General features: G+C 34.4%; 1 protein-coding gene across 13 annotated transcripts in view; it reads left to right on the forward strand.

Annotated features, from left to right (window-relative positions):
* The window catches only part of EPHA5 (EPH receptor A5), a 345,396-nt gene that overhangs the window by 303,395 nt on the left and 26,208 nt on the right, over positions 1-15,793 (forward strand). For all 13 annotated transcript variants that reach the window (XM_025921746.2, XM_025921750.2, XM_025921749.2 and 10 more), the window contains 3 exons: positions 10,509-10,570; positions 11,990-12,199; positions 15,222-15,371. In XM_025921746.2, coding sequence (XP_025777531.2) covers positions 10,509-10,570; positions 11,990-12,199; positions 15,222-15,371 — 422 coding nt within the window. The remainder of the gene's footprint in view (positions 1-10,508; positions 10,571-11,989; positions 12,200-15,221; positions 15,372-15,793) is intronic.

Below are 15,793 nucleotides of genomic sequence, written 5' to 3' on the forward strand. Positions count from 1 at the left end.
TACCTTCAACTATAGTATTTCATTCTATCTTATAAAGTCACTTCGATTTTATTATATATTATACATTATCCTGAGCTATTTCAAGCAATCTTCAAGCAAGTCTTCCTATTTTTGTATTTTCTCACATTAGCCCCTCCATACATACTATCCCAAGGTAGATTTTACTTAATCACGGCTTTCCTCTGATGCTTAATCACCAAACAAGCAAATAAACGAAGCAAAAAACATACACTTTGTTGCTTAGCCTGGTATAATTTTGGCCATGACTCACATTCCACTCTTTCCTTTCCAGAAAAACTCTACCTAGTTCTTGTTCTGTCCCTTTGAAACACTTCATTCAGCCCTAGAATGTCCTCTCTACTTTCTTCAGCTCTACTTGACCTTCAAGATTAATTCAAATGTGGCTTTCTCCATTAGATCGGTGTCATTTATCTTCATTTTCCTTTCTATCCTCAGTGTCTGCCTTGCATACAGTAATCACTAAATAGTGTTGAATAGCTCAGTAAAAGAAAACTTCCCAGTTGAACAAATAGCTCAGTAAAGGAAAGCTTCCTGGTCCTACATTAGAATTTAAGCCTCTAAATGCAGAAGTTTTGTTATCTTGCTCATCTGGTGTTCCTAGATCAGTGCTGAGAATGTGTAGCATTTCATATATTTGTTGAATGAATAAATTCTCAGCCAGAGACAATCATATACACTCTAGTTGCATTGCTCTGCACTTTGTCTTGCTATGCATGATATCATAATTATCTCTCTACATGCTTTATCATCCGTACTACAAAATGAGCTTCTTGAAACTGATATATGTTTATACTCCCCCCAGTCTCTATCACAGGGCTAGACATGAATGATATTAAATTTTTTTTTCAACGTTTATTTATTTTTGGGACAGAGAGGGGCAGAGCATGAACAGGGGAGGGGCAGAGAGAGAGGGAGACACAGAATCGGAAACAGGCTCCAGGCTCTGAGCCATCAGCCCAGAGCCCGATGCGGGGCTCGAACTCACGGACCGCGAGATCGTGACCTGAGCTGAAGTCGGACGCCTAACCGACTGCGCCACCCAGGCGCCCCATAGACATGAATGATATTAAATGAGTAGATGACTTAATGCAGTTTTGTAAACAGTTAAAACTAGCTAGAGTGATATATAGTTTGTATTTTATTGTTAAAACTTTATTCTTTAAAACCACAATTGTTTAGAAAAAAATTAAAATTCATATGAAGGAAATTGCTTGAGAATCTTTTCACAAGATCTTGCATATAACAGTTATTACTACTACTAATCATTAACATTACTTTAAAAATTTACTGAGCTTAATTCTCCTTCTATATTATCTCTAATCTGCAAAATAATGTATTTTTTTAGACAAAAGTATTTGTTCTTATTTTACAGATAGGAAAAATTAACTTTAAAGAGATTAAATACCTTACCCAGTATCATAAAACTAGTATATGATAATGCCACATTTTAAAAGAGTTTTACATAATTTCCAAACCCAAGCTCTTAAATAGCGCACATTACCAATCTCATATTTTATCATTCAGTATACACTTGACCAACATTTATTTATTCAAAGATATTAATTGGTAACATAATACATGTCTATCAATATTGATCAGCATGATACAGCAGAGATAAAGAGACTGAGTTCCTGCCTTTATAAAATTTATTTTGGGTGGGGGAGACAGAAATTAAGTTAATAAATACATTCATGATACATTTAATGAAAAAATAAAGCTAGGTGAAGAAATTACGGATTGCTTCTACTGAGGGTTAGTGATTTCTATTTTATTTAGTGAAAGCCCTCTCTGATAAGGCTTGAATGAAGTGAAGGTGTGGGCTTACAGATATCTAGGAACAGAATGTTATAGAAATAAGGACCCACAAGTCTCAAATGGAACTTTCATGGGATACTCAAAAATATCAAGGGCATTTTTGCTTCAGTGGAATGAAGGAGAGGAGTCTGGAGGAAGCTAATCTGAAGGTAGAGCAGGAGGATAGATAGTGCACACCCTCTTTGGTCCCTATGAAGACCATCTCTTAATCTGATCTTTGCAGCCTTTAGAACCAAGATGTGATGGAGTCTATTATCAATGTTAACAGGATCAGTCAGGCTTCTGTTAAGTGTAGATGGTAGGAGCCAATGTCCAAGCAGAGAGACCATGGGAAAGCTACTGACATTATTCAGACCTCCTTATGGATTAGATCAGGGTACTGATCTAGCAAGATGGAGAGTAGTAGTTGCATTCTTAGATATTTTGAAGACAATTACAGTAAGACTTCTTGTGGTTCAGATATGGAGTGTGAGAAAAAGAGAGGAGTCAACAATAATTATAAATTATTTGTCATTAGTTTCTCAAAGAGAGGAATTGCCATTTACAGGAAAAAGTCTGGGAGGAGCAAGGCTGTGGTTGGTAATCAGTAGCTTAGTTTCGAACCACTTATATTTGAGAAGGATCCAATGCCTGATGTTCTGTCTGAAGATGGACTTAAAAATGAAAATGTTTGAAGTATGAGTATGCTTGAATTTTGCATCATCCATTTCATGAAATGAAACAAATTCTATGAACCAGTGACAAACCATGATGGAAATATATTTACAGCTGAAATAGACATAAAAGCCAGCTCATTAATTCAGTACCTGTTTTTATTTGTTAGGACATAAAAAGAGGTTGAAAAAATATATGAAAAATAATTATTAGATATTTACAAGTGCTCTTCCTGGTATTTAAATCCTGCTCATCTGAAAAAAAATTATAGAATATAGAAACAAAAGCTAATAAATTACTATTTATTAGTAATTACTATAAATTGTTATTACTATAAACTGTTTATTAGTAATTACTATAAATTGTTATTACTATAAGTAACTGTTTAATAGTAAATTAAACACTGTATTTTTAAAGTATTTTCATTAATAAAACAAAGCTGTCAGATTTCTTAATTCTTGGATTCCCACCTCCTCTGAAAAGTCCATATTTTCTGAATCCAAAAGTAATTATCTACCTTCACTAATGTCAGAACAATTCCAATTCATTTTTAATTTTAGAAATGAGCATCTGATGAAAAAGTTTCTATCAGTGTAAACAATCTGAAATAAAAGAGGATATTATGGAAAGTTTGGAATTTTTATTTATAGAAACATTTGGTATTTTCATCATCCCATCTCAGGTAATGTATGTAGACTTTTGATTTTATCATCTTTCACCAAATTAAAATTATATAGTGTTATAAATTATTTTTCCCTAAAGTGTTAACCAACAACTAAGGACCATAATGGAATTAAAATATGAGAGCCTCTTTTTTTAAATTTTACTAATTTATTTTGAGACAGACAGAGAGAGCTCAAATGAAGAGGGGCAGAGAGAGAGGGAGAATTCCAAGCAGGCTCCATGAGCGCAGTCAGTGCAGAGAGCCTGATGGAAGGCTCGAACTCACAAAAACGTGAGATCATGTCCTGTACTGAAATCAAGAGTCCTACCACTTAACTGACTGAGCCACCCAGGTGCCCCTATGAGTACCCTACTAATTGCCCCATACTTTATCTTCCCTTCCTTACCCCCTTAATAAGCATTATCTATTCCTACCCTAAGCTCCAGATTCCATTTTCTCATTGACCATTAACCATTAATAATTGAATCATGATATCTGAGTTATCTCAAGTTTCTCTTGGGGTCAAAATAAAAGTAATTTCAAACAGCTGCAAGTGTTCATACTAATTGGAATATAACCCAAATAGAATGACAGAGGGAAATAAAAATGTAGATATGTAAGTACAGGCTTACTTTTCATTATTTATAAGTCTTGTAAAATATCTCTAAGAGAAACCCAGTGACAGTTGTTCTCCAGTGAATTATGATGCTTCTAAATCAAATGCTCTTGTGTGGAGCCCTAAGTGGTATCAAGTGTGTACTGGTGAGCTAACAGTTTTAGAAAAAACATGTGGTACCAAAGCAAATAAAATAATAAGCCCAGATTTAGCTGCAACTTTTGTGATGCGTCTTGGTTCACTGTTTCTCAAAATTATGTGCATCCGAGGATATCGCTAAAATGTAGAATTTGAAGCATTGGTGGGAATGCAAACTGGTGCGGCCAGTCTGGATCCAGTATGGAGGCTTCTCAAGAAATTAAAAAGATCCAGCAATTGCCCTACTAGGTATTTATCCAAAGGATACAAAAATGCTGATTTGAAGGCACGCATATATCCCAATGTTTATAGCGGCACTATCAGCTATAGCCAAATTATGGAAAGAGCCCAAATATCCATTGACTGATGAAGAGATAAAGAAGATGGAATACTACTCGTTGATCAAAAAGAATGAAATCTTGCCATTTGCAACAATGTGAGTGGAATTAGAATGTATTATGCTAAGCAAAATAAGTCAGAGAAAGACGAATATCATATGCTTCAACTCATATGTGGAATTTAAGAAACACAACAGATGAACATAGGAGAAAGGAAGGAAAAAGAAGATAAAAACAGAGAGGGAGGTAAACCATAAGAGACTCTTAAATACAGAGAATAAAGTGAAGGTTTCTGGAAAAAGGGGCATGGAAGGATGGGCTAACTGAATGATGGGCATTAAGGAGGGGTACTTCTTGGAATGAGCACTGGGTGTTATATATAACTGATGAATCACTGGGCTCTATTCCCAAAACTAATACTACACTCAATGCTAACTAACTTGAACTTAAATACATTTTTTTAATGAAAAAAAAAATACAGAATTTGCTTCAGTAGATCAGGTTGAGCACTAAGATTATGCATTTCCAACAAGCTCCCAGATGATAGCTGTGCCTATTGTTGGGGTAATGCTCTGAAAAGCAAGGACAAGATCAATGATTCCCCAAAGTTTGTTCCAGCTAACTTTAAGATATCTTATGGAAAAAGATTACATCACCAGGGATGGCATATTCTCTCCTCTCTTGGATTTGTGGTAGACATTAACACCAAAAAATCACAGGGTAAAGAAACAAACTCAATTTTTTTTTATGTATCAATCTTAAATTTTCAAGTGGGAGTACAATATTGTTATTCATAACCAAAATGTTGCACAACTGATCTTCTGAACTTTTTTGTCTTATAATACTGAACCTTTATACGGGTTGAAGAGTAGCTTTTCCTTTCTTTCTTCCCCAGGTGTTAGCAATAATCTTTCCACTTTTTGTTTCTATGGGTTTACTCCTTTAGATACCTCATATAAATAGAATCCAAGAGGGGCGCCTGGGTGGCTCAGTTGGTTAAGCGTCCGACTTCGGCTCAAGTCATGATCTCGCGGTCCATGAGTTCGAGCCCCGCGTCGGGCTCTGTGCTGACCGCTCAGAGCCTGGAGCCTGTTTCAGATTCTGTGTCTCCCTCTCTCTGACCATCCCCCATTCATACTCTGTCTTTCTCTGTCTCAAAAATAAATAAATGTTAAAAAAAAAAATAACTAAATAGAATCCAAGACCATTTATTTCACCATATAACACTTCAGACCACTCAGAACGTATATAAGTAATAGTCATATGTAAGGATATATTATTTACTGAGAGAAGCTAAATTCCTACCAGATCTGTCATTAGTAGTTGGATAGTTTATCATGCCATAGTCATGATTACCAAGCTTATATTAACACAAAAGAGTAAATAGTTGTGAGATTATAAAATAAAATTTAAAATAAGTATTTTGAAATCATAGGCATCATAGTACGGAGGAAAGTAGAATAGCTTTTATAGTCAAATGGACATAATGCGATTCCCAACTTTGATTCTTATATATTTGTACTCGTCAACCCAAATTATGTATTCAATCTGTTTTTTAAATCTCACTCTTCTTTTTCTGAAAAAGTCTTTTGTAATATCACTATTATGGAATTTAATAAAATTAAAAATAACACTGTGCCCTGTAAAAAGTGAGAATTCAATAAATACATAAATTGTAGCTCTTTTTATGATTATCAATACTGAATGATTAAAATATAAGATTGGTGAATTCCACAAATAATGTGTTTCTATTACTACTTAGACTCTGGGTTAGGTCTTTGATAAATAATATAAAGTAGTATAAAAACTCCACTCTGATTAGAATCATGTTTTGACATGCTTTATGAGCTCTTTTTATATAGATTTTTGATAATATGCTTTCAAAATTATTGGCAAATCTACTCTTTGTACTTCGAGCTGGATAATGGAAAATGATTTATACAGTTTTATTGAATTTACAAGGGTTAGAGTAAGCCACATTAATTATTGCTATGTCATTCTTGCAGGCTAGCAGGAACTGAGACAAAACATAAGCCAAACTAAATATAATTAGCATTAAAATGACTCAAGCATGAAAAATAATCGAATGGGTCCTGAAGTGTCTTATTCTTGTCAACAAAAGAAGATCATGCTTGTTTGCAAACATTCATTTTAATTGCTTTTCTCCCATTTTCTAAAATGTGAGAAGTATTTTAGTTTCCTATCATATTTCTCAGATAACATTTTTGTTATTGACATTACAACCTACACTGTCATAAATAATTAATCTGACTTTTGGAACTAGGTGATGAGATCTAGGAAATCTTATAGAACAAATGCCAGGTGCCCATTTCCCCAAAATGTAATCATTTATTTTTTTTCTTTCCAAATGTATATTTTTCAATGTCAATAGTCTTCTGATCAGTTCATTCTTTTTAGAGTATACATTTTTTCTTCTAAGCTTAGTGAATTTGGATTGAATTTAAGGAACAAATTTAGCCAAGAAAAAGATGTTTTTATAAGGGGATTCTATCCAATTTCTACTCAGTAGACCTTGGGTGAGCAGTACTAAATATTTACCACTAACCCATAATGGTAAAAAGAGAGTCCAACAAACGAGAGGGTGGATAGAATGAAGAAATTGTAGAAAAAGAGAGTAGAAAGAAACTGAAAGTTTTATAAGTCAGAATATAGGGAAGATGCTGCAATTATAAAGGTCTTGCGGGTAGAGTAGATAATGATAGACAAGAATCAGGGTTTCAGTCTGATGGACAAGACATCTACTTACATGGTATGAGCTGAGAGGTGCCAATGAGGAAAAGCTAAGACTATATTCTCTGGATATCTTCTAGAAATCAGTTCTTCCAATTCCAATTATACTATGACAGTTTCCTCATTGGATTTCTGTAAGTGAGAGTCAAAGTCAAAATAAAAGAGCTAACCTGATTGATTCCAGAAAATGGAGGCCTCCTTCTAGTTGGATCAGGGCTGATGTTGAGCAAGTACACACTCTTTGGCTCTATTAGCTGTAAATTTATTGAAATATTTCTATAGTGTTTGATAAAAAGCTGGTGCATAGTTACCCATGTGTCCCCTTTATATACCTACTCAGCTTCGTCCCTGGTGATTTCTGAATCCCTGAAATCAGGCAAACGAAGGGATGATGGTCTGGTATAGCAGGACATTCTAGAATACTCCAGCATTGTGGCTGGTGTAACTCCTGACACATAGGTACCTGTGCCAAAGCAGTTATCACATATTTTGGCCATTACTCCTGGGGAAGTATATTAGTTGTGAAGTTTGGGGGAAAAAAAAAGGGTGGGAGGAGGGAGCTTCCACATTAAAGAAAGGCTAAAATGGGCTCTGAGATGTGAGAATGTGACTAAAAAGGTCCAAAGCACAATTATGTTTATTTTAAAAGTTGAATTAAAATGGTGGTGGCAATATAATTAAAATAAAGTTAAACTGGAAACACTTCTCTATTCATGAGCTTAGATTACAATTAACTAATTAAAAAAAAACATAATCTTTTCTTCTCTTGTGCTGTCACAGGCACTTGGAAATACATTATGAGTTTATTTATTTATTTATTTTACTAAGGTATTGTATGCCCAGTCAGGTTTTAAGAAACTTGTTTCCCAACTCATCTCCTATCACTTCCTAATTGACAAAGCAAAAATCCAGGGCTTTAGCCATATTTGAGCTTGATGGGTTCTTTCATGATAAGATGTCTTGGCACATGTTGCCTCTTCTTCCTGGAATGTTACCTTTGATTACAGGGGTGTCCCCTTCAGTCTTCAAGGTTCAGATCAAATGATGACTCTCCCTCTCTAGTGTTTGTTCTCTGCATATGTGATGTTTCACCAAACGTAGGCGTCTACAAACGTATGCCAAAGGAATTATTTTAGACAAAAATTTTAAATACTTTTCTAAACATTAAAGAGGAAGAGAGAAATGTGTCTTGATTTGTAATATACTCATCACATTCAATTAAAAGAATATTGCTTCTGAAGTATTTTTTTTTAAAAATATAATTATCTGAGTAAGAAATTAGTACTACCTTATTATTCTAAATAGTAACTTTTAAGTGATCTTGACATGAGAAAATCTATTTCTTTGTCATATGTAGTTGTCTAACTTTCTATAGCTTTATTTGCACTTCTAGATAATGTTGTATGAACAAATATGTAATATATAATTCTATGGGTTGAATTAATCACTTCTTCAGTAAAATACAGATGTTTTTCTGGAGAATGCTATTATGTTAATTATAATGCATTTTATGATTATTTTTTTAATATATGAAATTTATTGTCAAATTGGTTTCCATACAACACCCAGTGCTCATCCCAACATGTTCTGATTGTTTAAGTGTTTCTCTTCATAATACAAAAAGTTAATTAATAGACATCTAAGATAGCAATTTTTCTGACATAAGGTATCCTTTTACTTAACTCAAAATATTTTAAACACAAATATTTTAACACAAATTTAACAAATAATTTAACACAAAATTTAACACAAATGTAACAATTTAAACAAAAAATATTTTAACACAAATTTTATGTAACATGCTTTTATTAAATTAGTAAAGGGGCATGCTTTAAAATATAGTGAGGTCAATGTGGAGTGATAAAACTAACAATCATGTTTTAGATATTTTCTCATATAATAAGGATTTTTGATCTTATATTTTTTTAATGTTTATTTATTTTTGAGAGAGAGAGAGAGAGCAGGGGAGGGGCAGAGAGAGAGGGAGAGAGAGAATCTGAAGCAGGCTCCAGGTTCTGAGCTGTCAGCACAGAGCCCGACTCATGCTCGAACTCATGGACCATGAGATCATGACCTGAGCCGAAGTCAGACGCTTAACCTACTGAGCCATGCAGGCACCCCGATCTTGTATTTTTTTAAGTTTATCTGTTTATTTTGAGTAAGAGATCATGAGTAGGGGATGAGCAAAAAGAGAGGGAGAGACAGAATCTGAAGCAGACTCCACACTATCAGCACAGAGCCCAGTGAGGGACTCCAATTCAGGAATCATGAGGTCATGATTGGAGCCGAGATCAAGAATTGGTGCTTAACTGACTGAGCCACCCAGGTGCCCCTCATCATGTATTTTTCATCTTGTATCACAGATACATTATATACAAAGTGCCATAATTTTATGGAAGATAAAATATGATCTATTCTCTTAGTCAACCTATATCCAGCAAGAAATTTAAACCATAGATACATAGTTAAAGTTTATAAAATAACAAAACATCAAATTCTAACTGGCCAGCACTATTCAAAGTGACTTGCATAACCATATGACTTGCTAGATACTTACCACAACTCAGTGAAGTAGGTGACATTAATTCACTTATTTTACAGATGAGAAAACTGAGGCACAAAGATAATAAATGATTTGCTCAAGATTGCATCATAAGTGATTGATCTGGCATTCAAAGCCATGCAGCATGACTTCAGAGTCTGTCCAACTGACCTCTAAGTTGCATTTCTATATCAGACATGAAAGGGGAGGAAACAGTGATTGCTAGAGAAGTTTCCAGATAGCAAGAGAAATTAGAACAGTTTTTTTTTAATTTTTAATATTTATTTAAATTAAAGTTAGTTGACATGTAATGTAATAATGATTTCAAGAGTAGAACTTAGTGATTCATCACTTACATATAACACCCAGTGCTCATCTCAACAAGTGCCCTCCTTAATGCCCATCACCCGTTTAGCCCATTCCCCCACCCAACGGCCATAGAACAGAGTTTTGAGGAATGAAAAAAATTTGGGCTGATAGAGAGTGTGTGTGACAGAGAGGAAAAAGGATGTATCCATGAGGAAAGGAGTTATAAGAACATAGAAATAAAGTTAGGAAAATACAACCTATATTCAAGGGGTTGCATGCAGGACAGTTAGATAGACAGGAATTTTTATTCAGAATTGTGGGAAAGATAAATATGTTCACAGTTCTTTGCTGGATGTTATTTGGCATATTATATCATTACCTGTATTAAACTAAAATGCAGGCTTAAACTATTTTTGACAAACTGATTTTAATATTGAAAATTGTGTATTTTTATATCTTAAATGTCAATCTATTATTATTCTTGTGATACTTTCCCATTACACTAAGATATCATCATGTCATGAATTTACTTGCTACTCAAAGAGGACATTTTTTAGAAGAATATATATAATTTGGAAGAAGTAATAACTTATGGCAAACGTTTCCTAGATAAGAATGCCAAATCAAAACATTATAGTTCATACCATGTTTTCTTTTCAGGCAAACCCGTGATGATAGTGACAGAGTACATGGAAAATGGCTCTTTAGATACATTTTTAAAGGTAGGTTTGAGACCAACTTAATTATTCAAAGTGTTATTTGTATATTGGCTATGATGTTGAAGTTGAAATTAAGTCACTGTAAAGCAGAATTTTGAAATAGAAATTTCGGGGGTCAGAATGTTTATACTCCAAAAATAAACTTTGGTCTGAAAATTGTCCTTTTCAGAAATGTACACAAATCCAAACCATATGTCCCCATAGTTTTATTTAAATATATGTTAATTTGCCCCCCAAAAAAATGAAAGGGGAGAAAAAGGAAGAAAACAAAGAAAAAGACAGAAGGAAAGAAAAGGAAAAAAAAGAAGCTTTTTTACAAATAGTAAGTTTTTCAGAGTATATAATGTCAGGTAGAGCAAGGAAAAAAATGTGTAAAAGGTCTATGCAACTTTTCTGTATTAATAAAGGGACCCAATAGACTTATAACCCATCTGAGGGTCAGCCACCACTTTTACCAGTGGAATGATTACATGATAATAGATGGTATCACTAATGTTGTCAGATCTTCTGGGTCCTAGGGAAAGTATTGTTTTGTTTTTATGTGCAAGTGTCCAAATTTTAATTGTTGGCAACTGATTATATTACTAAACAGCTTGTGCTGGACAATGTAACATGTTTGCAGGCCTGATTAAACCTGTAGGCTGGCAGGTTTTCACATTTAGTGTAGCAACTATTACTACTGATTAGGCGAGGTGATGGGACAATGACTTTCTTGAGGATTATTCCAAGGACCGGTGCATTGAAGAGGACAGCTGTCTACTGATAAGGCAAAGTTTTCTTCTAATCTCCAGACTCTACCAGATTCTGTTGTCAAATTTCTTATACGTATCTTCAAGTTCTCTAGTCTCTTAAGATTATATCATTCCTTTATATCAAATTAATCATTAGTTGGGCCTTATTCCATGTACCTGCAGTAAATTCAGTGCCTTTGACAAAGACAGCAAGCTTCTAAGAAATGCTAACGTTGTCTGGTCATTGCTCAGTGATCTTTCTCCCATCTGTTGTTAAAGAAACTCCTTTGTCTCCTCCAGCCACTTCTTTTTTACTCCAATGTGCCTATCCAGCTAACTTATTTTAAAGCACCTCAAAAATGTGCCATGTTCATCTAAGGCAGGTGCTAGGTTGGAGTGATGAACATTCTCCTCTGATAACTGAGAGTAAAGGGATTACAATGCAGAAAAGGGCAACTAAATGAGATTTTTGACAAGAGCTTTCAAAGTCTTGATCTGCTTTGACCAAGCAGAGGACTGGTAAATGTTACAAAATTAACAAAATATTTCATAACTTTTTCCATTCTCCTTCAGCTAAGAATGGCATATGAATTTGGTGATACTATTAATTTGGCGCTTGAAGGAAGATCCTTTCAAATTTTCCCCCAGTAATTACTGCCGCAGGACTAATATTTCTACATCGTTTCTACAGAAAAACGATGGGCAATTCACTGTGATTCAGCTTGTTGGCATGCTGAGAGGCATCGCTGCGGGAATGAAGTACCTTTCCGACATGGGCTACGTGCATAGAGACCTTGCTGCCAGAAACATCTTAATCAACAGTAACCTTGTGTGCAAAGTGTCTGACTTTGGACTTTCCAGGGTGCTGGAAGACGATCCCGAGGCAGCCTATACCACCAGGGTAAGATCTAACAGAATGCATTTCTGAAACACTAGACTAGACATGTTTAATTTTTAAAGGTGTTTAAAGGAAATAGTAAAAAGAACATTCCTCTCCCATAGGAAGACAGAGAGAAAAAGGGATGGTGGGAGGGGGAGATAAAAAAATGTAATCATTCTACAGGTTGGATAGCAGCAAATTTGTATATTAAACTCAAATAAGTAAAGTATTCACCGTATGGGTCACAAGATTTCATTTTTTTTCCCTTACAGATACTGAAAACAAAAACTTTGAGGTCAGAGTGAATACAACGCTTCGAAAATTGTACATACAGAGTTTTAAATGTAAAAGAGAAAGTTAGAGAATTTCCTAACTAAAACAAATAAATATTATACATGTATATATGAATATATAAACATGTATAACATTGGGAAGCTTAAACTCTCTGCACCACAGTGTCCTCATTTGTAAAACAAATATAGAAATGAAATATCTAAGCCTACCTTTTAAGGACTCACATGGTAGGGAATAAAGTAACTATTTCTTCAAAAAGTTTTGATTCACTGGAAGTATTTTAATGCCTAATTACTTTCCTGACATGCTATATTAACTGCTAAGCTCACATTTATGGGAAGTTGGCCACTAACTCATATTGTCATAATTAGCATAAATCAACACCCTTTTCCAGCAAAGTAATTGCTTCCTGAATCGATATGGTATATATCTGACAATTCTTTCTGTGGAAAACTGTGGGTATTGGTGTAAGAGAATTTTTGGAGCATTCTATGTATTGCACCTTTTGAGTTTGAATCCCTTATCATAAACTGTGTTTAATTCTAAATCTTTCAATGTCAAGAAAACATGAAGTTAAATATCTTCGATGTTCCAACTCCTTGTGAAGCTAAAAATTTATCATTGTATCTTTTTCACTATAAGATTTGGCTAACTGTTGTGTCAATACAGAAGGACACTTTTGGCATCTCACATTTTTAAAAAAATTTTTTTATGTTTATTTATTTTTGAGAGAGAGACAGAGTGCAAGAGCGGGAAGGGGCAGAGAAAGAGGGAGCCACAGAATCTGAAGCAGGCTCCAGGCTCTGAGTTGTGAGCACAGCTCAAGCTCACAAACTGTGAGATCATGACCTGAGCCAAGTTCAGATACTTAACCGACTGAGCCATCCAGGCGCCCCAGTCATCTCACATTCTTAAGACAGATATGTTACACATTGCTTATTTAATTCAATTATTTAAAATTACTTCTACTCGCAGTCTAACGATAAACTCTTTTCATAGATTATAAGGCTTTTTTTTTTCAGCTGTTGCTTTGTGATTCATGGATATTTAGGGACTGTACTATACTCAAGTCCAAGAGTAACTTATCTAAGCAAACAAAGCCTTTTAATGGTTAGCTTAATAAATCAATAAATTAATTGATGGGATATCCCTCCTCTTCTAAAGCTAATTGTCATTTTCATTATTTGCATTAAGTGAAACCTCAATTAAGAATTCCATTGGGATTACTGTTACACTTAATAAACTTGGCCTAAGCAAGAAGGAGTTTATAGACAAATCCATTCCCAGTATGATTGGTTGATGTCTTAGTTAAATGCATAAAACAGATTTGTCAAGGTGTGTGTTAATGTATCATGCTGGGGGCCGGGGTGGGGGGGAAGCGAGGAGAGGGGAGGCAGAGATCCCAAGACCTTCAAGACTTACTCCTTTGAAATGGGTTATAATAGCAATTTATGGAAAATCCGTATATTGAGAGATGAGAAGATAAGGGAACTTCAGATAATAGCGATGTCAAATATGATGGTCAGAGGACCAGGAGAAAAGTTCTAGCCTGAAGTTTAAAGTAATTGACAATCTACAATTTTAAGAGGAATAGTGTAGTTATAGAATATAACTATAATTCTGTAATTATATCGTTATAGAATATCACAGTGACACACGGCCAAGCCTAATGATATAATCTTACCTATGAATATTTAATTAACAAAAGTATGTATCAGGAAAGTCTTTTTAAAGTGGTGTTACCATATATCTAAGGAACAAATAATTTAAACATAGATTGAATAGTTCAAATTAACTTCAGCTCACAGAACAACTTCAAATGTTACATGAAGCTGTTATTTCCTTAAGTTCCATTTTTTTCCTAGTGTATGAATTAAATCATTCCCTCTCTGCAAAATGGGAAGGCATAAGTTAATCTTTTCTGCAAGAAAATATTCAAATCCTGTACCCTCCCCCTTTAATATATTTTTGCTTATGGATGAAATGTTTGGTTTCCTAAGTTTGCCGGAAGGATATAAAAGTGTTTATTTTGTGAACTAAGAGGAAATCTACCAAACCAATTTTTTTTTTACCATGAAAAAACTCCAAACTTGATATCATGTCATAAATTTTTCCCTGCAATCTAATTTCAATAATTTTTAATTTGGTTAAATTAAGTGAGATACCTATCTATTAGGTAAAAACAAAAACAGTATGTAACAGAAAAAACACCAAAATATGTTGGCAGAAAATAAGAGAAATCAAGTCTAAAAGAAATTGCACAATGTTGGGGGGAAATATAATTATATCTGATTTTCATGTTCGTCTTACTGTTAAACTTCTCAGGGTTGCATTCAGCAATCAAGACTTTCCATTTATAATTCCTATGTTAAAGAAAGGAAGAAAAAAACTACCCTGGGATTTTAAGTCCTTTACTCTCTGTTAGAAAGTCATGAAAGTTTACCTTATTGATTTGCTTGGCTGCCTGCTTTCCCCTCTTTGAGTTGCCATCCTGATACTGTAATTGAGATGTGGGTCCTGTATGTGTTCCAGTAGTCAAATAGAATTTAAACCAGAAAGCTTCCGGACAGCCAATTAGTAGTCAGTCTACAAGTGCTTACGGGCTGAGGTATGTGAAAAGAGACTGCATGCTGTCAAACAGATTCACTTAAAAATGCTACATCTCTTTCTAGATCTTTCTAGTGAGGCAGCAATATCCCCAAATGTGCTTGAAGTATGTGGGAATTCTTGTATCCTTTTTCAATTTTAGGGAGGCAAAATTCCAATCAGATGGACGGCCCCAGAAGCTATAGCTTTCCGAAAGTTTACCTCTGCCAGTGATGTCTGGAGCTATGGAATCGTGATGTGGGAGGTTGTGTCTTATGGGGAGAGACCCTATTGGGAGATGACCAATCAAGACGTAAGTATGGAACTACTCTCCCTCAAGTTTAGAATGAAATGCTTTGTTCTCTGAGTTGGAAGAAAGAATCTTTTTTCATTTCTCAAAATGACAGTTGCTTAAAAAAATGAAATACTTTGCTTACCCTCTGATCTGTTTTATTGTTGTTGAAATAGCCTTTATGCAGAAACTCAAAATGAGTTAGTACAAAAGAAAGTAAGTTACTGTTACATAAAAGCTTAGTCCCTTGCCAGACAGTTTTAGCTGTACTATAGTGATGAGTTCACTCATTTTATGTCAGTATTATTTTCAAAGATGAAGAAGAAGCCATCAGAGAATGAATACTGACAGCCATGTTTTCATGATTTGCATTTGATAAAGACAGCTAATACTCCAAACTGAAAGGATGAATGATATTGATGTAATAGTGGATGCTTTTAGGG

The sequence above is a fragment of the Puma concolor genome, chromosome B1 (assembly GCF_028749965.1).
Source record: "Puma concolor isolate L17-30 chromosome B1, mPumCon1.1.hap2, whole genome shotgun sequence".
Taxonomy (NCBI): Eukaryota; Metazoa; Chordata; class Mammalia; order Carnivora; family Felidae; genus Puma; species Puma concolor.